This window comes from Epinephelus moara, chromosome 20 (assembly GCF_006386435.1).
Source record: "Epinephelus moara isolate mb chromosome 20, YSFRI_EMoa_1.0, whole genome shotgun sequence".
In the NCBI taxonomy this organism is placed as follows: domain Eukaryota; kingdom Metazoa; phylum Chordata; class Actinopteri; order Perciformes; family Serranidae; genus Epinephelus; species Epinephelus moara.
The window spans coordinates 45,028,732-45,052,359 of record NC_065525.1 but is presented as its reverse complement, the minus strand read 5'-3'; the positions used below and the strand labels follow the sequence as shown (position 1 = coordinate 45,052,359).

General features: G+C 40.2%; 3 protein-coding genes and 1 long non-coding RNA gene across 17 annotated transcripts in view; 1 reads left to right on the top strand and 3 right to left on the bottom strand.

Moving 5' to 3' along the window:
* LOC126407716 (E3 ubiquitin-protein ligase TRIM21-like) overlaps positions 1-23,628 on the bottom strand; it is a 77,715-nt gene that overhangs the window by 4,392 nt on the left and 49,695 nt on the right. For 2 of the 10 annotated variants that reach the window (XM_050072878.1, XM_050072879.1), the window contains exon 2: positions 15,040-16,317. The exons of 3 other annotated variants lie outside the window; for them this stretch is intronic. In XM_050072878.1, the coding sequence (XP_049928835.1) occupies positions 15,040-16,308 (1,269 nt within the window). In that variant the 5' untranslated portion in view covers positions 16,309-16,317. Of the gene's footprint in view, positions 1-517; positions 689-13,614; positions 16,318-18,467; positions 18,606-23,628 lie in introns of those variants that run through there. 5 more of the 10 variants (XM_050072870.1, XM_050072871.1, XM_050072869.1 and 2 more) reach the window with 5 other exon arrangements.
* LOC126407778 (uncharacterized) overlaps positions 1-23,628 on the top strand; it is a 74,022-nt gene that overhangs the window by 2,722 nt on the left and 47,672 nt on the right. For 2 of the 3 annotated variants that reach the window (XR_007571816.1, XR_007571819.1), the window contains exon 1: positions 15,764-15,864. The exons of the other annotated variant lie outside the window; for it this stretch is intronic. This is a non-coding gene — a long non-coding RNA (uncharacterized LOC126407778). Of the gene's footprint in view, positions 1-15,763; positions 15,865-23,628 lie in introns of those variants that run through there. 3 annotated transcript variants of the gene reach the window in all.
* Positions 1-23,628, bottom strand: part of LOC126407727 (E3 ubiquitin-protein ligase TRIM21-like) — a 110,291-nt gene that overhangs the window by 52,652 nt on the left and 34,011 nt on the right. The window contains exon 3 of one of the 3 annotated variants that reach the window (XM_050072902.1): positions 19,823-23,594. The exons of 1 other annotated variant lie outside the window; for it this stretch is intronic. In XM_050072902.1, coding sequence (XP_049928859.1) covers positions 22,665-23,594 — 930 coding nt within the window. In that variant the 3' untranslated portion in view covers positions 19,823-22,664. Of the gene's footprint in view, positions 1-19,822; positions 23,595-23,628 lie in introns of those variants that run through there. One more of the 3 variants, XM_050072901.1, reaches the window with a different exon arrangement.
* Positions 1,058-5,845, bottom strand: LOC126407729 (zinc finger protein RFP-like). The gene is made up of 2 exons (XM_050072907.1): positions 5,656-5,845; positions 1,058-3,488 (listed from the first exon to the last, which is right to left on the bottom strand). The coding sequence occupies exon 2, from the start codon at positions 3,477-3,479 to the stop codon at positions 1,845-1,847; it is 1,635 nt and encodes a 544-aa protein (XP_049928864.1). The 5' UTR covers positions 3,480-3,488; positions 5,656-5,845; the 3' UTR covers positions 1,058-1,844.

Below are 23,628 nucleotides of genomic sequence, written 5' to 3'. Positions count from 1 at the left end.
TAGCGCCCCCCTTTGGCCAATTGATGTAATATTGCTTCATTGGCATCCTCCCATGACCCTCTACCACTGTGCCAAATTTCACATGGATTGACCACGTCAGTGAGGGGAAAAACGTGGAACACACACACACACACACACACACACACACACACACACACACACACACACACACACACACACACACACAGTTTTCGGGTCAGGTGGCCCAAATCACAACCGCGGTTAATGAGTGAGTCAGACTGATATTAACGAATGAAACCTGCTGAATCAGGCTCAGTTTTAAAGCTACAGTAAAGACACTGGTATCATATCAAACGAGATGACCCAAGGCATCAGTTGGTTCTAACCTTGTTATGTTATCTTGTTGGATTTAGGGGCAAATAACGCTCCAAAGTTATGCTAAATATTGACGAGGAAAAACGGAACATTTTCAAAATTGTGTATCTAAATATTTCTGTGACTGAGGTCCCTGAACAGTGTCGGCATCACATGAATTGGGTATGACTGGAAAACTCACATCTTGTCTGTGCAGGTCAGTGAACTCACCACTGTTCAGAGACAAGCAGAAAGATTTGTCTCGACTGAAGCTCTGCTGACGGTCAGACAGATTGTCAGTTTCATTTCAGGAACTATAACACTGCAGACCTCCTTCTTCACTGTTGTTTCTCCTGCTCAGTCTTCTTCTTCTTCTGCTGCTGCTGCTGCTGTTTAATGGCGGTTGACGAACAGCTTTCAGGTGCATTACCGCCACCTACTGTCCTGTATCCAACGTGCCCTGAACTCAGCTGGAGTGTTTCCTTAACTTCCAGTTTCATGTGTTCTTTTTCCAGCCTGCTTTTGACTACCTGTCTTTCCTGCTGGTATTTTGGACAATAAATAAAAACATGCTCTGCCTGTTTGTTGCACATTACAACATTCACACAGAGCAGTTTCATGTCTACAAAAATCTCATTCCTAAACTGATCTTCAGTAATTTGTCAGTATGCAACACTTGTTATATATAATATGGTCAGATAATAAATAAGACATGTAGACAGATGGAGCACAGAAACTGATCCACAGTTTTTATGTTGTGTTTATTTCTTTAAAAAGTGTAATTACTTTCTTATTCAGACATTTTGCCTCAATAACTGCACAAAAATCCAACATTTTTATACATCAGTGACCAAAGTTTAAAATTTGCCAAATGAACATGGAATGACTTTAAACAAAGCAACTTTTTGGCAACGCTTCTTTGATTAATTGCACTTGTCATGTATTGCAGCATTATATGTGGTGTTTGAAATCCCTTAATTGAAGCTGTTGCACCCATTAAAACAGATTAGACAACATGATGTCACATCAGTCATTGTTCTCAAACTGGTGTTCTTGATCAAAGATAAATGTAATCAAGAAAATAGAAAAACAAAAAACGCTGTGTACAATGTACAAACAGAATGCAGTGATGTGCATATCTATTTTGACTTACATTCAAATGAAAACAGAACAAAGACAAGATATTTAGCATGCACTTTGTTATGAGCGAAGAAAACACCGCTAGCTGCTAATTTATGCTAAATTAAAGCTAATATTGTGTTACTAGCAAAAAACAAATGACATGTCTATGAACCTTGACAGTTATTACTGAGCTGAACTTGATACTTTCGTAACATGATGTTGTTATGACTACTGGGAGAAGTTTGCCTCTCTTTCATTTCCTCCAGACAAGTCTTTCTGAAGCAAAGGCAATCCAAAAGAGATTTACAAATCATTGCATTCTGGTTTTATCTACAGAATAGGGGTGGGAAAAAAGTTATTGCAATCCCAACAAGTCATTTCTTTTTGTAGTAAATCAAGTGTTCTATTTAGCGATTGACAGGAGAGATGATCAGTGGGGCAGAGTTCTGACCATCATGATTTGGACCAGGATTGAAGAATGGGTAGAGTTTTTCAGAAAAGGTGGAGCCAGTAAAGCTGCAGATAACATCTGCAGCATCAACATCATAAAAAGTGACCAGGCCCTCCTTAAAATCCACAAACACCCCCACCTTCTCAGGCTGAGACTCCAGAGAGAGACAGACTGCAGGATCAGCAAGAGCATAGTACTCATTGTCGTTCCTCAATGATACCGTCCAGAAACCGTTCTGAAGGCTCGGTGTGATGTTTCCCTTCCTGTTGATCGACTCTCCAACCACGCCTACAGTCCAGTTAGTCTTCCCTTTAACCTGAACCTCAAAATAAAATCTTCCTGAAGAGAAACTCTGCTTTGCTAAGACACTAACACAATAATCAAATCTCTTGGGATTGTTCGGGAGATTCTTCTTTACATCACCACGTTTAACTTGTTTCCCATCATCAGACAGGATGAGTTTGGGGTGTGCGGTATCAGGATCGAGTGTCACATCCACTGCAGACTGCTGGACCCTCTGCAGCTCGACTTCGGCGAAGAGCGTCTGCATCTGTTCATTGATCGTATCCTCCAGCTCATTCACAGCTTTCCTCACTGCCCCAACATGTGAAGGTGGAACGACGCTGACCTCTGTCCAGTCCTTGGTGGGTGGAGCAGTGTTCAGGGACATGAAGCTTTGGAGGAGGTGGAGGTGGTCTTCAGAGCGTGAGAGCTGCTCCACCTCAGTGCTCCTCTTCTTCAGCTCAGAGATTTCCTGTTCCAGCTCTTTGATGAAGCCTTCAGCCTGTTTCTCTGTCTTTCTCTGCTTCTCTTTGATCGTGTCCATGAGCTCGGCCTGGCTTCTCTCAACAGACTCCTTCAGAGCGGTGAAGACCTGAACACCATCTGCTATCTCTCTGTCTGCATCTTTTGCACTGAGCTTCACAGAGTGTTTGATCTCTTCAATCTTCAGTCGTCTCTTCAGGATCATCTGCTGAATTTTAACCTTTGTCTTCCCCAGCTCGGCCTTCTTTCCTTCATATTCTTCTCTCAGAGGAACAACATCATGTGTCTTGTGGTCTGTGCAGAGCATGCAGACGCCTGTCTGGTCGGTCTTACAGAACAGCTCCAGCAGTTTATCGTGCTTCAGACACATCCTGCCTTCCAGGTTCTCCACAGGGTCGATCAGCTGATGTTTCTTCAGGCCTGATCTTGTCAGATGAGGCTCCAGATGAGTCTCACAGTAGGAGACCAGACACACCAGGCAGGACTTCAGGGCCTTCAGTTTGGTTCCAGCACAAATGTCACAGAGAACTTCTCCTGGTTTGGAAACTTGTTGCTCTGAGCTGCTGCTGCTGGCTTTCTGTTGAGCTGACTGTCTGAACCGAGCAGCCATCTCAGAGATGAAGGTGTTGACAAACAGCTCAGGTCTGATGTAGAAAACCTTGTTACAGTTTGGACACTGACACGGGACATTAGTATCCCAGTGTGTAGTGATGCAGGTTTTACAGAAGTTGTGTCCACATGGTGTGCTGACTGGATTGCTGAAGACATCCAGACAGATGGAGCACAGAAACTGATCTTCAGTCAGCAGACAGTTGGCAGCAGCCATGTCTACACTCTGAGGACAACAAGAGAGAAACAAAAACAAAACTGTGATTATTATGGTATTAATATTGAACCATGATCAGCTGATTATAAGGAGAGTCATCAAGAAAATTTGTTGTAATGTTGCATCCAACTGAGGGCAAAATGTATTAAGAAAAATGAGCAACAATAATACAACCTGTGGTTGTCCATAAAATTTGCCAACACAATCTTTATTCAGTGTCTGGTTTACTAGCTCATTGTGCAGTTAGGTCCTGCCTGATGTAGGTGTATTTATTAAAACAGTAGCAAGCATTTACATACACACTAAAAGAGAAACTAAAAGGAGACATAATGGGACAAACCAAAGACACAAAAAATGCACAGAAGCTGTTACATTCCAGAGTTCGAAATACCATGTGCATATGTACAGCAGTGCACATAATACTTAATAATTTGAGCTGTGCACAAAAGCCACATTGCACATTAAGAACAAACAATTTGGGGTCTTTTAGTAATTTATTTTAGCTTCTGTGCTTGGTTTGTTGTTTGTTTAATTATCTCCTGTTTGTGTTTAACTGTGAATGTAGAGTGACATGCAAAAGTTTGGGCACCCCTGGTTAAAATTTTTGTTGCTTTTTTTGTGCCGCTAGAAACTGATGAGGCGCGTGTCCTCGTGCCGAATATACACGTGTCCGCGCGTTTACTGGTGGGCGCGCCCTGAAGATCTGTGTGTTTCACGAGATATTTTTAAAAAATATAATATTGCAATATCTTGTGTGCTGTAAAGTGGTTTGAAAAAAACAAAATCGTAATCAGCCATCCAAACACTCTGCAAATCGGAAATCGTATCAGCCCAAAAAAGTGCAAGTTTAGTTAATTTAGTTAACTAGACTTTAATTTAGGGTTGTTACTAGTGCAGAACAGATCAAAATGGCTATATAATGTCTGGATCTTTTGATTGCGACAACTGAAACTAGAACAGCTGGGCAGTCAGCACATTTAATCCCATATAAAAACGCCCAAAATACACATGTTGATGTCACTAACAATGCACCCAAAAACAGTATTTCTCTTTTATCAGGGGTTTCTGAGGGAGTAAACTAGTGCTTAACAAATGAAAGAAAATAAAAAACAACAAATGTTCCAGTCTGAGCCCGCCCTTGTAGACCAAGGAGAGTTAGAGATGGAAGGAGTGTGAAAATGCCCCAATTCTCAAAAACAGTCACCAAGAGGCCCCTAAATGTTTCCCACATAAATGCAGAGTGGATTTCAGGCTTCAACATATTTTTGTTTGAAACAAATTGGTCCAGCAGACACCAAGATATGTTATTCAAAAACAGAGCAAGCAAACAGGCAGCGCCACGCGGAGGTGAAACAACAGTCCCTTTTACACTGCCAGATTTCCCGCGAATGTTGGGCCGATTTGCCGGCAAGCTGCAAGCGTTTATACACACAGAGGCGGAATGGCGAGTTGATCCGAGTGACGTCACGACCTGTAAAGTTTACACACCTCTGAAATGACACAGGTGGGAAATTCGGAGGTCCTGCACCCACCCAAAGTCTGACTGACCACGAGCCCTTAAAGACTTGGCATTCCTAAATTCCTCGCCGGTATAGTAACGTTAGCTTCTTCCGTTGACAAGATGGAGGACTAACGTTAGCTCCGCTTCAGACAAATGCGGCAGGTTTAAATTCTGAGTCCACTGTCGGTGCTTGTGAGGATCCACTCCACCTACTGTCTTTATTTATTCCAGGTACGGAGCCTTTGGGACAGGGTCCAGCTCGTCTCGGTACCGTCCGACACACTTCTCATTAGCCCGGTCCATCTTTTTCTTGTGTTCTTTCTCGCTTATCGCTTCATTTCTCTCTCTTACCAACGGAAACAAAACAATGACCGCGAAAATGCATTGCGCAATCACATGCTCTTTGGAGCCCTATAAATTCTTTCTGCTACATTCTTATCAGTGGTTTTATATAAAGACATATGTTTAATTCACATTTATCACCATCACTGCCTCACACAGCTTCTGCATTGTGTTTACACGGTGTCGCATCAGCTGTAAAATCTTTTGGTTTCACAGGACACATAAAATAACTTACTAAACCGTGTTTGACCCAAAGTGAATTTAAGCTGAGCTACACAACTTTTAGCACGACTGCTTCAGCTGTTAACGTTACATTTCCTGGTTTTAACTAACCTTACGACGGAATCTTCAGTTTCCTGTTGTCTCTGTAGGTCAGTGAACTCACCAGTTGTTGATGGAAACCTGCTGGATTCAGTTGAATGTTTGTGTAGAGAGAAACACACACACACACACGTCTCGACTGCAGCTCTGTTGTCGCTCACACTGACGGTACGCCTTGTTGCAGGAAATTTAACCTCTTCTTCTTCTTCTTCTTCGTCTTTCTTGTTGTTTGAATTTTAATGGCGGTTAGCAAACCAGCTTTCAGGCGCATTACCGCCACCTAGCGGACTGGAGCAGGAACAGCAGATTGGCAGGAAACAATAAGAGGACTAAATTCTCTCTGTTGTTTCTGTTACTCTTAAATAATTACATAGAAGCTTACATATATTCCTTTATAATCATAATAATAATAACTTTAACTTTAGTTTCTATAGCGCTTTTCAAAAAACCCAAGGTCACTTTACAATACATAGTAAGGAAACAATAACACCAACAGAACAGAACAAAACAAGCAGAACAGAAAAGCAACAAAACTATTGATTTGATTTGATTTTTATTTGTCTCAAACAAGCACAAGCATTTAACATTTAGTCTTTAATATGAAACAGAGCCCTGCTTATAAACATACAAGGCTAAATAAAATCCTTTCTCAAAAAGTATAAAGTACAAAATTAGCAGTCCAGTTCTTTATAGCTGACCAAGAGTGATTGTTTGTAGTTGTGTTTAAATTGTTTTAAGTTAATGCACATTTTTGTGTCCTCATCTAGTTTATTCCACAGTTTTACACCACAGACAGAGATGCACATACTTTTCAGAGTCGAATGGATGGTAGGATGTTTCAAATTATGATTCCCTCTTAAACTGTATTTTCCCTCTCTGACCATGAACATCATTTGAATGTTAACATATTATAATGTTAACTATAACAGACAACAGAAGAAAGCAGAGAAACTGTGTGATGGTACACTGGGCATAAGAGGGTTTATCAAATTAAAAAGCCATGGTGAACAGATGAGTTTTGAGGGTGGCTTTGAAAGTGTCCAGTGAAGGGGCGCTGCATACATATACTATCATTTATCAATATATACTACAACATATTGTACCACAATTACTGTTATTATTACTATAATATTATTACTTTAATTAATGTAATTGTAGCTATTATCATGACTGTCTGTCCTGCATCTCTCTGTATGTATCATTGTGTCATATGGATTACTGCACATTTATCATGAGGTACTCCTTCAAGGGAAATGCCTCATCTGCCACAATGCAATAAGGAGCCAGCTGGTCAGAAGCAGGAAGTGATGCAGGGGCAGGGATGTTGGATGTTCTCTTCTCCAGAGCATCCTGCAGTGAGCATCCACCAAACACTCCGCCATCAGAAATCCACCCATTGCAACTAGCATCTACATAAAGGAACTTGTATTTGCTGTCAACCAGTGCCATTAGGACTATGGAAAATGTATGTTTGTAGTTGTAGAATGTTGATCCAGTTCCTGGTGGGGGGGTGAATGTTGATGTTTTCCCATCCAGAGCACCTAGGCAGTTTGGGAAGTTCCACTGAGCCTGGAATCCATCGGCTACTTGCTGCCACTCTTCAATTGTGTCTGGGCACTGAAAAACAGGAAAATATAATGTCAAACCCATGATGGCTAGTTTCATATGTCAGACCCCTGATAACTTTAACAGACAGCACTATAAACCTCATATCGCACACACCTTCAGGTATTTCTCCTTTAACACCTGGTAGATTGCTGCACAGGTTTCAGGAACCAATTGCCGAATTGTTGATACTCCCACTCTGGTAAGAAATGCTCCTGAAGCTTTCCCCTGTAAATATTAACAAGCACATAACTCAGTTATCTATACTACAGACTGTGTGAATTATTTGCACAGAAAACCAGTTGTGTATGTACTGTATGGATTAAATACAGTCACAGTTTCAAGTACTGCTACTGAAAGGGCTTGAAATACCACCAATCCATCCATTGACGTCACACAATACTGTTTGTCTCGGCTAATTAATGTGCTGTATTTACATACTAAAAGGAACCCATATTATTTACATTTCCACAGTCAAGATCATTCACACTTGTGTCTACGCCCGTTCAGTAAGCGCCCTACACAGCCTGTGTCTGGCTTTACGAATTTGAACATACAAAGAAAGCTCTGAAAGCCAGTTGTGTATGTATTGTTATGGATTAAATACATTTCAAGTACTGCTACTGAAAGGACTTGAATACCACCATTCCACGCACTGACGTCACACAATACTGTCTGGCTAGGATAATGTAGTGTCTTTACATACTAAAAGATTGTCCAGACCACTTATGTACCTCCACAGTCAAGAGCATTCACAGCTGTCCCTACACCCATACTGTCATTATTCTACACAACTTGTGTGTGACTTTAGATATTTGAACATACAAACAAAGATTGAAAGACAGTTTTGAATGAATTGTTTCTGATTAAATACAGCCAAGTAAGATAAAATAAGTAAGTATTTTACTATTGACTGATTGCCATATCTATCTATCTATCTATCTATCTATCTATCTATCTCTAGTAGTAATAAGTAAGTATTTTACTATTTGTGAAGTGCAGTATCCTTGTGTAAAGTGTAAGGTGCATATGTTATTTTGACAATCATTCTCACCCAGTTTCAGGGATTTTATTTACTTCAGTGTTTTTATTTTACAGTTATACAGATTACGCAAAATCACACATAACACAAATAGTAAACGGTCAGACTGAACACAAATCAATCATCATCCCCCAAATTTAGCTACTAGGAAATCGTTTTGCTCGATTTGCTCCCAAGGTTGCAAAACCTTTAAATATAATTTCAGCATATTTCTCTCCCATAAAGTCTATGACAGGGGATCAAACAGAGAAAAAATCATTCAAGTCTCCATGTAGGACATATGTGAGTCTTTCCAAAGGAAGTAAACGTACAACATTATTGACCCAACCTGAAATAGATGGACTGTCATAGTCTAGCCAGTGCTGTAGAATTGATAATCTTGCACAGTACCACAAAAGACTGAGAATTCTCTTATATATGTTTAATTCAGGTGAGGCAGCGTGTAGGCCTAATATACACTGTAGTGGATTAAGCTCAATAGAGTGATGTATCATGGATGATATTTTATTACCAATTTCGACCCAAAGTTTCTGGACAGCTCCACATTAAATGAATATAAGTACCTACATGCTGCTTACATCTTTCACAAATACCGGAACAGTCATTATCGTATTTACTCCTGAGATATGGGGCAGGTTGGAATTTGTGTATAATCTTAAACTGAATTTCTTGAGACTTCTTAGGTCCTGTTCCCATGATTGCCTGCCGCTGAGCGTACTGATGTTACTTAGGGCAAACAGTTTGTTGTAAAGATAAGTATTTTTTTTCCTCCTCAGCAGGCAGACCTGGTAAAGAAGTGATTCAATCTGCTCTGGTCCTTGACCTTCCTTGTACTGGGGTATTGAATTTAAAAAACATTGAATTTGCAAAACTCTAAAGAAGTGTTTTTTAAAGATAGGGTCTAATCTCTTCGCTAAAACCTTGGCTAATATCTTATTTTCCACACACTGCAAGCTAATTGGTCTGTATGAGGAAGGTTCTTCTGGGTTTTTACCTTGCTTTAAAATTAAAGTGATGGTTGCTGTTTTCTTTAGTTGGATATTGTTTGTGTATCTGTTCACAATTTGCTAATTCTGCCTCCAGGTTTTTCTGTTCAGAAATCATTTTCTTCTTCTTTCCACTGCAAAATGAGATAATTAGCCTTTTCTTCTTCTTTCCACTGCAAAATGAGATAATTAGCCCTCTTAAGTATGCCTTGGTAGTTTCCCAGAGTGTAGAGGGGTTTACAGCACCGTTGTCATTAATTTCCAACAACATGGATAGTTCTTTCTTAATATAATCACAAAATTCTGGGTCTGATAAAATGGCTCTGTTACATTGCCGTCTAAAAGTGTGCATCGGAGATTGCAGAGTTAAATTTAAAGTAATTGGGGCGTGATCTGATATGTGAATTGAGCCAATCCTACAATTTAAAACTGATGCTGACAAGGAGCGTGGAATAAGAAAGTAATCTAACCTAGAGTAAGAGCTGTGGGGATTTGAGTAGAATGTGAAATCTTTAACTGAAGGATTTTTTAAACACCATATATCTACCCACCCCATTTCATGCATTATCTTAACAATGGTTTTAGAACTCTTGGTGAGACATTTAGCCTGGGGAGATCTGTCTAAGTTAGAATTTAAAATACAATTCCAGTCTCCGCCGATGATAATGTTTGGTGATGTAAAAGAAGAGGTTAGTTCAGCGCGCAAAGTGAAAAAATTTGGTGAGTGGTGAATTGGGTGGAGCATATACATTCAATATGACAATATTTTCTCCATATAAATAACCTTGGATCAACACGTAGCACCCGTTAGGATCAGATTGTACTGTCTCAATAACAACAGGTAACTGTCTCACTGATTAGGATTGCAACTCCTCTACTTCTACTGGAATAAGATGCAGAATACACTTGACCTAGCTACCCAGTCTTTTTTCAGTTTGTCGTGTTCAACTTTACTCAAATGGGTCTCCTGGAGTAAAGCGATATCTGCTTTATCTTTTTTAAGGAAATTCAATATTTCTTCTTTTTAATTGGATTATTGGCACCCTGTATATTCCAGCTGTGGATCTTTAAGGCATTGGATCCTGGCTTCATCAGTCAAACTGAACATCTTGCTCAAAGGGAGAAGAGAGATCTATATAAGATGGATTTTCATGCATAAACTTGGAGCTAACCAATACAAGCACAAAAGGATGATGATGATGATGATGATGATGATGATGATGATGATACAAACCACAATACAAACATAGAAACAAGACAACAAAATCATAACTCATAAAGCCCAACATATTCCCTTTCCCTACCCCATAGCTCCAACTTGTGGAGTTTCCAGAGAACCTACTTCTCACTCTGGCGTACTCCATGAGAAGCATTCCCTATCCCTAATTTTCATGGGGCTCATGTCAGGTTTGTAGCTTCTTTTACAATAATAGCAAATAAGTAGCTACCGACTATATCTGTTACTAAACTTAACCTAAAAGACACAATAATGAACAAAGAGATTGTGTGTTTTCTTTTCATTTTATCATCTCATTATTTTCAAACTACTCATTACACAATAACCACTATCTAGACCCCCTTATTTACAAAATCAAATCAAACACATACTCCTGCACACATAGGCAGTGTTGTATAATTGTGTGCATATGGGTTCACATTTAATTGACAACAACCTAAGTCACAGGTTTCTCTTCTCCAGTAAAGGGATTTATATTTTTACAGAAATAACAAAAAAAGAGAAGAAAGAACAAAACTAATTTAGAGGTAAAAGGGGGGATAGTAATAAAAATCAATAGAGCAACTAAGGGAAAAGCCAAAACTTTTATGCTTTTCCAATTGTCCATTATTATTGGACAGAGTCCATCAAAGGAAATCCGAGAAAAACATCCCCATCAAAGGTACATTAATGAAAAAAAATGAAAATAATGGTAATTAAACGGAAAAAAAAGATAAAAAGAAGAAGGGGTGTAGTAAGAGAAGCCAATAGGGCAACTAAGGGAAGAGGCGAACCCCTTAAGCTTTTCTAATTGTCTGTCATTATTCAGTGGAGTCCATCAAAGAAAATCTGAGCGAAACATCCTCATCTAAGGGACTTTAATAAATGAATAAAATAAAATAAAATAAAATGAAAATAATAATTAAATGAAAAAAAAGGAGAAAAAGAACAAGAGGTGTAGGTAGGAAGAGCCAATAGAGCAGCTAAGGGAAAAGCCAAAACCTTTAAGCTTTTCTAATTGTCCGTCATTATTCGACAGAGTCCATCAAAAGAAAATCCGAGCAAAACATCCTCATCTAAAGGACTTAAATTAATTAAAATAAATAAATAATAATAATAAAAAGCTAATAATAATTAAACGGGGGGAAAAGAGAGAAAGAAGAGGGTGTGTTTGAAAAAGTTAGTCTACTTAAGCCTGAAGTTTGTCTGTATAGGCTTAATCACTTGAAATCAATTTGGGGAACGGCATCTCTTCATCTCGCTCATGAAGTCCTCGGCATCCCTGGGGTTGCGGAACAGTCGCAGTTTTTCTTCTCCATACTTAATGCGAAGAACAGAGGGATAAAGAAGCGAGTAGTCAATGTTCATGTCCCAGAGTTTCCTGGGATCAAACTCACGGCGCTGCTTTGACAGCTCTGCACTGTAGTCGGGATAGAAGTAAATCCTCGTGTTGTTGAGCAGGAGCGTGCCCTTTGGTCTAGCCAGACGCAGTGTTTTTACTTTATCCTGAAAATTCAGGAATTTCACCAGAATTGGCCTCGAGTTAGTTGAGCTTCTGCTGTCATCTCTCTGCGTGGGACTGCGATGGGCTCTCTCAATTACCGGAGGGCTGGGGAAGCTTTCCTGGCCCAGGAGGTGTACGATCAGCTGCTGCACACATCCAATAATGTCCCAGCCTTTTGCCTTCTGTGGGACTTTAACAATACGAATGTTCTCCATAAATTCTACCTTCTGCTTCAGGTAGCCATTTTCTTTTTCAGTATCAGTAATGCAGGTTTTAAGATCCTCAATATTGTCTTCGTTACAGCTGACTCTTTGTTGAACTGCCGTGATTTGCTCACCCAACGTTTCGAGTTTGATATTTACCCCTCTCAACGCCGTTTCAATGGAATCAGTAGAGGCATCAAACCTGGAGATTAAGTCTTTTTTGCACTGGCCGATTGCGTCCATGAGTGACTGAAAGGAGATTTGGCTTTGTTCCGCCATGTGTTTGGTAGACGCCTGCGTTTCCCCAAGCTTCAGATCTTCGAGAATAATCCGCTGATGTCGCTCAGTGGGCTACTTTTTAGTGTATCTGCTCATACACTTGTTGACTTTAGTTTAAACTTCTGTCAGCTACTTTTAATGGGTTATATTAACAACCTGACTCTGCTGGTGCAGCGCAACTTATGCACATGTGGCCATGACACCACTCCTGAATCCTATTGTCTGTCTGTCTGTCTGTCTACAGCCTATATACTGTTAATATAGTGACACCTTTAGCTTGCCTACCTGTTGCCAAGAAGCGCAGTGTAATCATCAGCCGCTCCCCAACGGAGATACAATCCTGGTAGTTAGTGTTCTGCCTCTGAATGATTGGACTGACAAGTTCCCTCAACACGTGAAACTGGACAGGAAAGAGCCGAGCGAAATTTTTAAAATCGGAGGTTGCATTCGTCTCCAGCTCTCGACACAGGTTCGGGAAAGCCCCTTGAGCCTGTCGCTGCAGTATCCATGATTTCTCCCATTTCGTGCGGTTTCTCCTTATTTTTACTCTCCGCATCTTCCTTTCGTCTTCCACAAGCAAAAGACCAAGGGCTGACAATGCCATTTGCAACTTATCAGACATTTTATCAGCTACACGAAACCGTCTGTGGTGAGCAAGAGTGGCGTGAAAATGCTAGGCAACCGCTAGCTTCTTTGTTTATATTTCATGCATTCCTCGGACTTCCGGTCTCCCGAGTTATTTCCTCTCACGCAGGCGCAGAACGTACGTGCTGCTTGGCTGTCGGATGTGCAATGTGTTCAAATGCACTGACACAGGGCGACGTGAGGTGACGTGAGACGACGTGAGGGCCTTATAACGAGTGTCGAATTATTTTGAAATCGGTCCATAGGGGGCGCCACAAGTTCCAAACAAGTGCAATGTCCTTTCGCAAAATTTGGCCTTAAATCAATGAGGGTTTGTTCAAACGTCACCAAACTCAGTGGACTTTTTTTAACTAAGCCATTAAAACATGTCCCCAAAATGTCTCTGCAGCTGACCAACAGGAAACTACAGAGCTTCCAAAGAAGAGCGTGGCTCAGAAGAGATTTGGACGTAAATGACTGAGCATCTGTCTGATTGTCATAAAACATGTTATCTTTAATGCAGGCGTCCTAAATTGTCAAAGGTCTTCATCTTACCCAGCTTTCAAGTTTTAAGGTCCATGTTGGCTTGAACCCCAGAATTGCAGCTTGCAGCTTTATCTATATCTTGCTTTTACTTTTCACTGTTTACAGCCATCTATCAGGAGCAATATCAGTACATGCTGATGTGTGCAATATCTTTGCCTCTATCGGTCAATAATGTGAAATCAGCCGTTCAACCTTTTTATTATATTTTGCTTTTTTTTGCTTCTAACTTATTACATTGCACTGGGATTTATTTTTTACTCATGCTTTTTATTAAAGGATAACTGCAAATCATACAAAATTACAGTTGAAACTTTTCTGAACAAACATCCCTCTCGTCATCTCCCTCCCACCCTGACCTTGAAAGTCCATGGAGGTACAGGTTCAACACACAATGACATTGATTCCATGTAAAAAAAAATAAAGTACAGTGGAAACAAAAGGAGGATAAGTGAACAAAAAAGGAAAGAGAAGAGGAGAAGGTCTTTTGAACAACAGTGCGTGAGAGTAAATAGCAATAATGTACAAATATTTCTCTCCTAATCGGGAGGGAGTGTTAAAATAAAGTGTCAGGGTCAGGCATTGCCATTTCTTATAAAAACGGTCTTTAAAACGCTCTGTGATTTTCACAGTTAAAGTGATCTGTGTGTTTCTTTTTATTGATATTGCTTTGTGTTTTTTACTGATGCTTCCTGTTTATACTATCCCTTTGCTGCTGTAATGTTACACATTTACTTACTGCATGACCACTTAAAGATTATCATCTCTTATCATCAAGAATGTTTGCCTTTTTTGGATTCTCCGTTCACTGTGAAGGCACATCTGAAAAATGAGGTTTTCTTCAAGATATAATATCAGTTTCATGTAATCCATGTGTTAAAGTAGTAAGTAGCAATGTGACACCAAAGAAAAACATTTACAGGATAAAAACTTGACCAGAATCTGAAAATCAACAATTCATAGACTGCATATCACCAATGAATACACAATTATTACAGTGGATGGCAGTGAATCAAATAGTTGTTCTACTTGCTGTGACTGACAGGAGAGATGATCAGAGGGGCAGAGTTTTTACCTTGGCTATTATGAGGACTGAAGTATGGGTAGAGTTTCTCAGTGAAGGTGCAGCCAGTAAAGGAGTAGATAAGAGCTGCAGCATCAACATCATAAAAGGAGACCAGACCCTCCTCATAATCCACAAACACCCCCACCTTCTCAGGCTGAGACTTCAGAGAGAGACTGACTGAAGAGTAAGCAAAAGCTTTGTACTCATTTTCATTCCTCAAACATATCGTCCAGTAACCATTCTGAGGTCTCAGTTTGATCTGTCCCTTCCTGTTGATCGACTCTCTGGCCACTCCTAAATCCCACTCAGTCTTCCCTTTAACTTGAACCTCATAATAAAATCTTCCTGAAGAGAAACTCTGCTTTGCTAAGACACAGGGACAAGTATCAAATCTCTCTGGACTGTTTGGGAGATTCTTCTTTACATCACCACATGTAACTTGTTTTCCAGACACGATGAGGTTGGGATGTGCTGTATCAGGATCGAGTGTCACATCCACTGCATACTGCTGGACCCTCTGCATCTTGGTCTCAGCAAGCAGCTTCTTCATCTGTTTACTGAGCGTCTCCTCCAGCTGACTCACAGCTCTCCTCACAGTCCCCTCATATGAAGGTAGAACGACGCTGACCTCTGTCCAGTCCTTGGAGGGTGGAGCAGTGTTCAGGGACGTGAAGCTTTGGAGGAGGTGGAGGTGGTCTTCAGAGCGTGAGAGCTGCTCCACCTCAGTGCTCCTCTTCTTCAGCTCAGAGATTTCCTGTTCCAGCTCTTTGATGAAGCCTTCAGCCTGTTTCTCTGTCTTTCTCTGCTTCTCTTTGATCGTGTCCATGAGCTCGGCCTGGCTTCTCTCAACAGACTCCTTCAGAGCGGTGAAGACCTGAACACCATCTGCTATCTCTCTGTCTGCATCTTCCTCACTGAGCTCCACTGAGTGTTTGATCTCCTCAATCTTCAGTCGTCTCTTCTGGATCATCTGCTGAATTTCAGCCTCTGTCTTCCCCAGCTCGGCCTTCTTTCCTTCATATTCTTCTCTCAGAGGAACAACATCATGTGTCTTGTGGTCTAAAACAGTGCAGAGCATGCAGACACACATCTGGTCGGTCTTACAGAACAGCTCCAGCAGTTTATCGTGCTTCAGACACATCCTGCCTTCCAGGTTCTCCACAGGGTCGATCAGCTGATGTCTTTTCAGGCCTGATCTTGTCAGATGAGGCTCCAGGTGAGTCTCACAGTAGGATTCCAGACACACCAGGCAGGACTTCAGGGCCTTCAGTTTGGTTCCAGTGCAGACGTCACAGGGAACTTCTCCTGGTTTGGAAACTTGTTGCTCTGAGCTGCTGCTGCTGGCTTTCTGTTGAGCTGACTGTCTGAACTGAGCAGCCATCTCAGAGATGAAGGTGTTGACTCGAAGTTGAGGTCTTGGATCAAAAACCTCTTTACAGTTTGGACACTGATAGGGGACATTAGTACTCCAGTGTGTAGTGATGCAGGTTTTACAGAAGTTGTGTCCACATGGTGTGCTGACTGGATCAGTGAACACATCCAGACAGATGGAGCACAGGAACTGATCTTCAGTCAGCAGACAGCTGGCAGCAGACATATCGACACTCTGAGGACACAAAGTGTGAGAAAACAAAACTAAAATTAAACCATGATTAGAAAAAGAAGAGTCATCCTTAATGTTGTTGTTATATCACACCTGAGAGCCAAATTTTATAAGGAAATGCAGCAATGCAAATATGTGCTGTGGTTGTCGATGAATTAGCGGCCACAACCTGCATGTGACCAGAGTCTGATACAATAACCTGGACTATGCTGCGAGTGAAGGAGAGCTCAGATGTGCAGTTCAGCAGTGATATTTCTCTGAGTTCATCAGGCTCAGAAAATAAGTGACAACATGGTGATCTTCATTCCAAAACATTTACTTTGACTGCCTGGAGAAATATTATATAATAATAATAAATATAATATAATCTTGAACTAGGCTTGTGTGGTTATTTCTTCATATTTTAATACCTTCCTGACATTTCTTCGGGGTTTATGGTACACAACGGTATTAAGGCTAATTTATAGTCCCTTTACACGTGAAAATAGATACGTCTGATTTAAACGTTGTAAACATCACTGCCCTCATATTTTCATATACAGCCGACAGCTGGCACTTTAGGGCAGAGCCAAAAGTCTCACACAACAACTAACGAGGAGATGATGGAGGAGGCTGCAGGACGGCAGAGTTGCAGACGACGGTGGTCTGTGCAGCCATGTAACATTTCTTCCCGTCATGTTGTCGGAGAATTCTCTTCACTATATTACTAATTCATTCCATTCTGTCATTATTTAAATTTCTTTGTTGTCTCCTACGGTTGTATCTTGCTTAATCTGTGCTACACTGCCTCCACAATGTCTGATGGTACTGCTCCGTTTCGTCCGTATACACAAACTTTCAGGAAATGCGCACAAATACGGACGAAATGAACACACGATACAGACAGAAGGCTACGTCCGTCTACATCTCAGTATCTAACTTGAGCATAAATGAGCCCTTAAACCTTGTTTCCACTTATGTATGTGAGTGGTGTCCGTAGATCTGTAAATATACGGATGATGCCTCTAGTGTCCAACACAAGGAAGTGCATTTCTTTACTGTTTGTCACCATTCAGTAGTTTGGAATATGAGCTTAGAACATTATGAACATACGTCTTTTTAATTAAGTATTTCACAAAACATACCACGTACCTGGCAGGCCTACATCTTCATTTATTTGTTGCCATGCAATACTGGTTCTGTTTTTGTATTGGTAATGTTCCAAGCTCTTATTCCAAACTACTGGATGGTGAAAAACTGGTAAAATTAGCCCCTCCCCATGGCTACAGGTAGTTCAGGTTTCTATCCATCTGTAAAGAAATGCACTTCCTTGTGTTGGACACCAGAGGCATCATCCGTACAACATATAAAATAACATAAAGCAATGATTAACTGATCTGATGTCTTAACATGATATCGTCACAAGCCCTCTGGTTCTTGTTAATATCCTCGTGAGACCTGAACTTTTGTTGGGTTTGCATTTTTAATTTCTCCGAGCTATTTGGAATCAGAAGGATAAAAATCTAAACACTGTCAACGATAACAAAGTCCCAATGTCCTCGAGCAAGACGATAATTAGGTCCCAGTGTCCTCCCAGTGTACTTCCTAATTAACAGTGTCTTAGCTTGTTACTGTTGCTAAACTTGGACAGATCACAGATTAAATAATACAATGATACTGTTAGCCTGCTGCTTAGATTGTTATTTGACTAAAGATATTTTTGAAGTAGGCTTAAGATTTTTAATTACATTTTAATATTTAACTTTATATTTATTGCAGCTCCCATGTGATATATATGGAACACGTTTGGATTTCTTGTTTTTGTCTTTTATTTATCTCTTATTTACATAAAGACTGAGTGGAACTTCCTGTCTGAGTAAAGTTCAGGTTTTCAGTTCACATCAGTTGTTTAAACACAGTAAATATGATCAGCTGTACAGCCTTACAAAGACAGACAGCAGCCACTACACAAACAGTGAAGCTGTTGTCACAGTTTTATATATAAACGGCTTTAGAGGCAATAAGAGAAGCTCCAAAGTGACTCCAGGCTAGGACAGTTAGCTTTTAGCATGACTAACGTTAGGTTTCTCTTTCTCTGTAATTGATCCTGGTTTTAACCAAACTTATGACGGAATCTTCAGTTTCCTGTTGTCTCTGTAGGTCAGTGAACTCACCAGTGTTTGTTGTTGATGGAAACCTGCTGGATTCAGTTGAATGTTTGTGTAGAGAGAAACACAGAGACTTGTCTCCACTGCAGCTCTGCTCTCACTCACACTGACTTTCAGGAAATGTGACATCATAGCTCTGCTCTGTCACTGTTGCTCCACCTCTCAGTGTACAAGGAGGAAACATTTCATACTCCTGTTTATGATCATGTTTTACTGAGGAGAGTTTTCACTGACTGATGCAACACACAGGAATGTTATGTGTTAAGTCAAAAGCTGAATTTGAAATTCTGGAGATTCACTCTTGTGCAAATCATGCCAGGCGACGCCCACAAACACTGAACTGGTGCAGTAAACTGCACATCAAATATGTTGTTAAGAGGAGACACCCCAGGTGAATAAGGTAAAGTCTTAAAGTAAGGGACTGTTCTCTACTTGTCACAGGATAGGGGTGGCTGTGGTGTGACTTGTTCATATATATACATATATATATATATTAAGCTCCTGGAAACTACAATATTTTTTCCTTGAGAATAAGTGACCCTCCCTCCATCATAACTTACTTGTTAGATTTTTAAACCTAGCCCTTTGATGTCTGAAAGTTAAAAGCAGAAGAAAATCCAGGAGTTTAAAATCATGGAAACTGTTTTTATTTTGAGCCAAATATGAAATAAGATGTTGAATAAAGTGATTTTGAGGAAATAACATAATTATTTTTTCTGAAGCGTTTGTTGCACATGATGTGTCCAAGGACCGTCGGAAATGTGAAAATCCACAATAATTTCTGTTCTTACAGCGTCTGGCTGTGATAAATGGAGAAATGTTGGTGATTTTGTTTAGAAGGCATGTTTGTTGTTAGCCAATCTCAGTTTCCCTCCTTTTGCCCGTGTCTTGTTGTTACTTTTCTGTGTACACACACCTGTGTGTTTCCCTTTGTTCTTTGTCTGTTCATCTGCGTTCATTCTTGTGTTCTTGGTGTCGTCTCCTGTCTGGTGTCTTTTGTTCTATTTGGATTTTTTTTTCCTGAGTTCATAATGTTATCTCGGTTGGTTTCCAGTGTTTGGTCCTCTGTCATGTAGACTTTCAGTTACCTGCCTGCTCTGGATGTTTTTTTATCGTCTTTATTAAAGCTCGCTTTTTGTTGAACCCCAAACCTGCCCTCTGCTCTGCATTTGGGTCCTTCCAGAACTGATCCCTGACAGTGTTATCAAGACAATAGAAAAAAATAGATGATAAAAACATTACCAGAATAACCAGGAATAAAAATATTTAAACAGTTATTACAGTCACTACAAGTGATTTTTTTTTAATTAGACTTTTTTCTTTCATTTGAGGAAAGTGAACTGTGTTTCAAGTTTCTTCACAGACATGAACTGTTTTAATGATGACAGAGTAGCCTAATAAAATGCTTCACATGCGATCTGTTCAACTTCCACATGAATTCTTATGTAAATCAGCATCATATCAGTTTGCTGCTGTAGATTAACCAGCTGAGCAGAACTGTCCCCTCAAATACAGAACATGAAAACACAGAGAGGAAAGAAATACAAGACAACAGCTTTTATTAAAGATCGGTCAGATACAGTCAGGGCTTCACATCTGGACAGATGTTACGTTTAAGAATCCTCAGGGCTGCTGTGAAACTGCACCCACTCAGGGCAACAACAAAGTTTATCTTGGGTGTGTTGGTGCACTGGACAGTCAAGAGAGGATGGCAGAAGAAATACCCGAACATCAACTGAACTGAGCACTGATGATAATCAAGGACTGAGACATTTGCTGCTGTTTTTATCACTTTTTATTTAAGTATTTTGCACTTTGAGCACTCTTCTTTTTGTGCACTAATGTTTTGAATTAATTGACATGTTTGGGCATTGATCTCAGCCTGTGAACCTTTTTTGTGACTGTCCAGCTCAGTTGAACTGGTGTGCAGGTCTTTCTTCTGCCATCCTCTCTTGATTTTAAGAATCCTCTCATCCTACTGACCACAAGTCTTTGTGTCGCTAAGTATTTCAATAATTAAAACAGTCCAGTGTAAATACAGATCAGTGGTTTTCAAACTTTTGGTTCCTGAGGCACACCAAAGGGCGAGCTAAAATCTCAAAGCACACCTGTATTTATATCTGTGCACAACAGCTTCTATAACGTGTGTTATCACTCTTATCAAAACATTAAAAATAAGACAGATAGTTTTCATGATACTGTCTAATGACAGTTTTTTTCTTTTTTCTTTAGGTTGTAGGTCGCCTTCACTGGTGCTTTGTTGTAATTTGCTCTGTACAATAAAGCGATCCATCGTCACACTCACTGCTGTCTCCTTTTAAATGTCATCATGCCTCACACTGGCTGCCAATCAGGGCTTTTGATGAGTCACACACTGATAATTCCCATGCGCGAATGGCAACAAATAGGTTCCCTATGAAGGTTTTTTAAATTAAATCAAATGAAATTACATTTTTAGCTAGAGTTGCCTCTTTATTGGGAAATGGGTGCAAACAACATACTGATGCAGTCAATTAAGAATTCATTCATAACTTTTTGAAGAGGCCCAGTTGAATACTGGAATAATAATGTGTGGTAATCAAAAAATCCCACAACACACACACAGACTGGCATCACGGCACACCATTTAAGAACCACTGATATAGACTATGTATAGGTTAGGATCTGTAATGTGAATGTATTCAGTCTCTTTGACTACTAAACTTCACCATCTGCCACAGCATGTTTTCTGTTCACAGAATAAACCTTCAAATCAGACAGTTAGTATCAAAATCTCTCCAATTCAACAAAAATGAAAAGTTTATCTAAAACATTATATTATTGAGTCAACATCTAAACCAATCAGCTGTTAGATCAGGTGAGAGCCAGGTGTTTCCCATCATGCCCTGGGGCTTGTAGTCGGTGGAGACCAGCTGCAGTGCCTGGCTCTAAAAACTGCAGCTGCCTCAATCTGGTGAGATTTGGCTCATTGGAAATGAGCCGGCCTGCACAGAATCGATCACTGCCGATCGCAGCACAATGCATGCTGGTTAGTGTCCGACTTCGTTCCGACTTCCTCTGACATCATGCAAAAGTGGACAACAATATTCTCGCGAGATCAAGGCAGCCGCAGTTTTCAGAGCCAAACAATCTCCATCCACTGCTAAACCCAGTTACAATGCACAACCTTAAACATCTCCAGCATTACATGCCACATACATATTAATGCAGCAGGAACATTCATCCAAACATATCAGATAAAACAGTAAAACACTGTTTTACTGTGCAATGAATACTTTTAGTTTTTATAGCCTACCAGGAGTACATCCTGCTGATAACACCTACAGACTTGTACTTAAGTAAGGTTTTGTACACAGGACTTTTACTTTTAGTGGAGTAATTTCAGTGTGGTATTAATACTTTTACTGACCTTAAGGATGGTGTCAGCCTACTTCGTCCACCACTGCCTGTACAATATGATATTGCCACCATCATATTAAAATTGTTATATAAAATATATCAATTAGAAAACAAATGTGTACAGCAAATGTTTTTCAGACATAACATAAAGGTGAAGGTGGTGGTTTTTTTATATTTATTCAAGTTTCCTGATCATGTATAGGAGCTGGATGACCAGGTTAACATGTCTCATGTAAATGTGGTATCCTAAATAAGATCAATATTAGGATATTTTAATGTGCATATAGCAAAAAAGTCAAAATGTCTAAATTTAAAAATTGCAAATATTAAACCGTAAGTCATCTATTTGTTATTTGTCTTGAATGTGGATTCATATCTTATTTTATAACATTTCAGTTGCTTTATACTTAAAAGAGAAAATAGTCTGCACAATCATCTGTGACAAAATTTCTTTTTAAGTATCAGAGCACGAGAAGTTACAGGAGTTTGTTTTCATGAACAGATTGAAAATGCACAACAAATACTGTTTGGATACAGGACACAAAAAATCACAGAAGAATCTTGTTATTGTGCATGTAATTAAGTTTTTTCAAATGAATTTAGGAATCCATGAAAAATTTAGCAGCAGTATTTAGAAAAAACAAAAAAGCATAGAAACATTTTCCAAAAAGTCCCAACTGTGCATCAAAAAAGGGGAAAAAACATTCATCAGAGTCTGAAAAAGAACTCAGCATGAAAGGCCAACAGTGCTGGTAAATGTGCAATTTTCTTTTATTAAGTGTTTTGCAGTCTGTTTGCAGAAAATTAAGTGGCTGTTCTACTTAGTGTGACAGGAGAGATGATCAGAGGGGCAGAGTTTTTACTATCATTGTTAGTACAGGGACTGAAGTATGGGTAGAGTTTCTCAGTGAAGGAGCAGCCAGTAAAGGAGTAGATAAGAGCTGCAGCATCAACATCATAAAAGGAGACCAGACCCTCCTCATAATCCACAAACACCCCCACCTTCTCAGGCCGAGACTTCAGAGAGAGACGGATATCAGGGCCGGCACGGGCATAATACTCATTTTCATTTCTCAAAGATAATAACCAGAAGCCATTCTGAGGGTTTGCTGCGATTTCTCCCTTCCTGTTGATCGACTCTCTGGCCACTCCTAAATTCCACTCAGTCTTCCCTTTAACCTGAACCTCATAATAAAATCTTCCTGAAGAGAAACTCTGCTTTGCTAAGACATTAACATAAGCATAAAATCTCTTCGGATTGTCTGGGACATTCTTCCACACATCACCAAGCTTTACTTGTTTCCCATCATCAGACAGGATGAGTGTAGGATGTGCTGTATCAGGATCAAGTGTCACATCCACTGCAGACTGCTGGACCCTCTTCAGCTCGACCTCAAACAGCTTCTTCATCTGTTTACTGAGCGTCTCCTCCAGCTGACTCAAAGCTCTTTTCATAGTCTCTTCATATGAAGGTGGACGGACGCTGACCTCTGTCCAGTCCTTGGTGGGTGGAGCAGTGTTCAGGGAAGTGAAGCTTTGGAGGAGGTGGAGGTGGTCTTCAGAGCGTGAGAGCTGCTCCACCTCAGTGCTCCTCTTCTTCAGCTCAGAGATTTCCTGTTCCAGCTCTTTGATGAAGCCTTCAGCCTGTTTCTCTGTCTTTCTCTGCTTCTCTTTGATCGTGTCCATGAGCTCGGCCTGGCTTCTCTCAACAGACTCCTTCAGAGCGGTGAAGACCTGAACACCATCTGCTATCTCTCTGTCTGCATCT

Excerpts from the sequence above, each read along its gene's own strand:
- LOC126407729 (XM_050072907.1), bottom strand. The coding sequence starts at position 3,479 with ATGGCTGCTGCCAACTGTCTGCTGACTGAAGATCAGTTTCTGTGCTCC.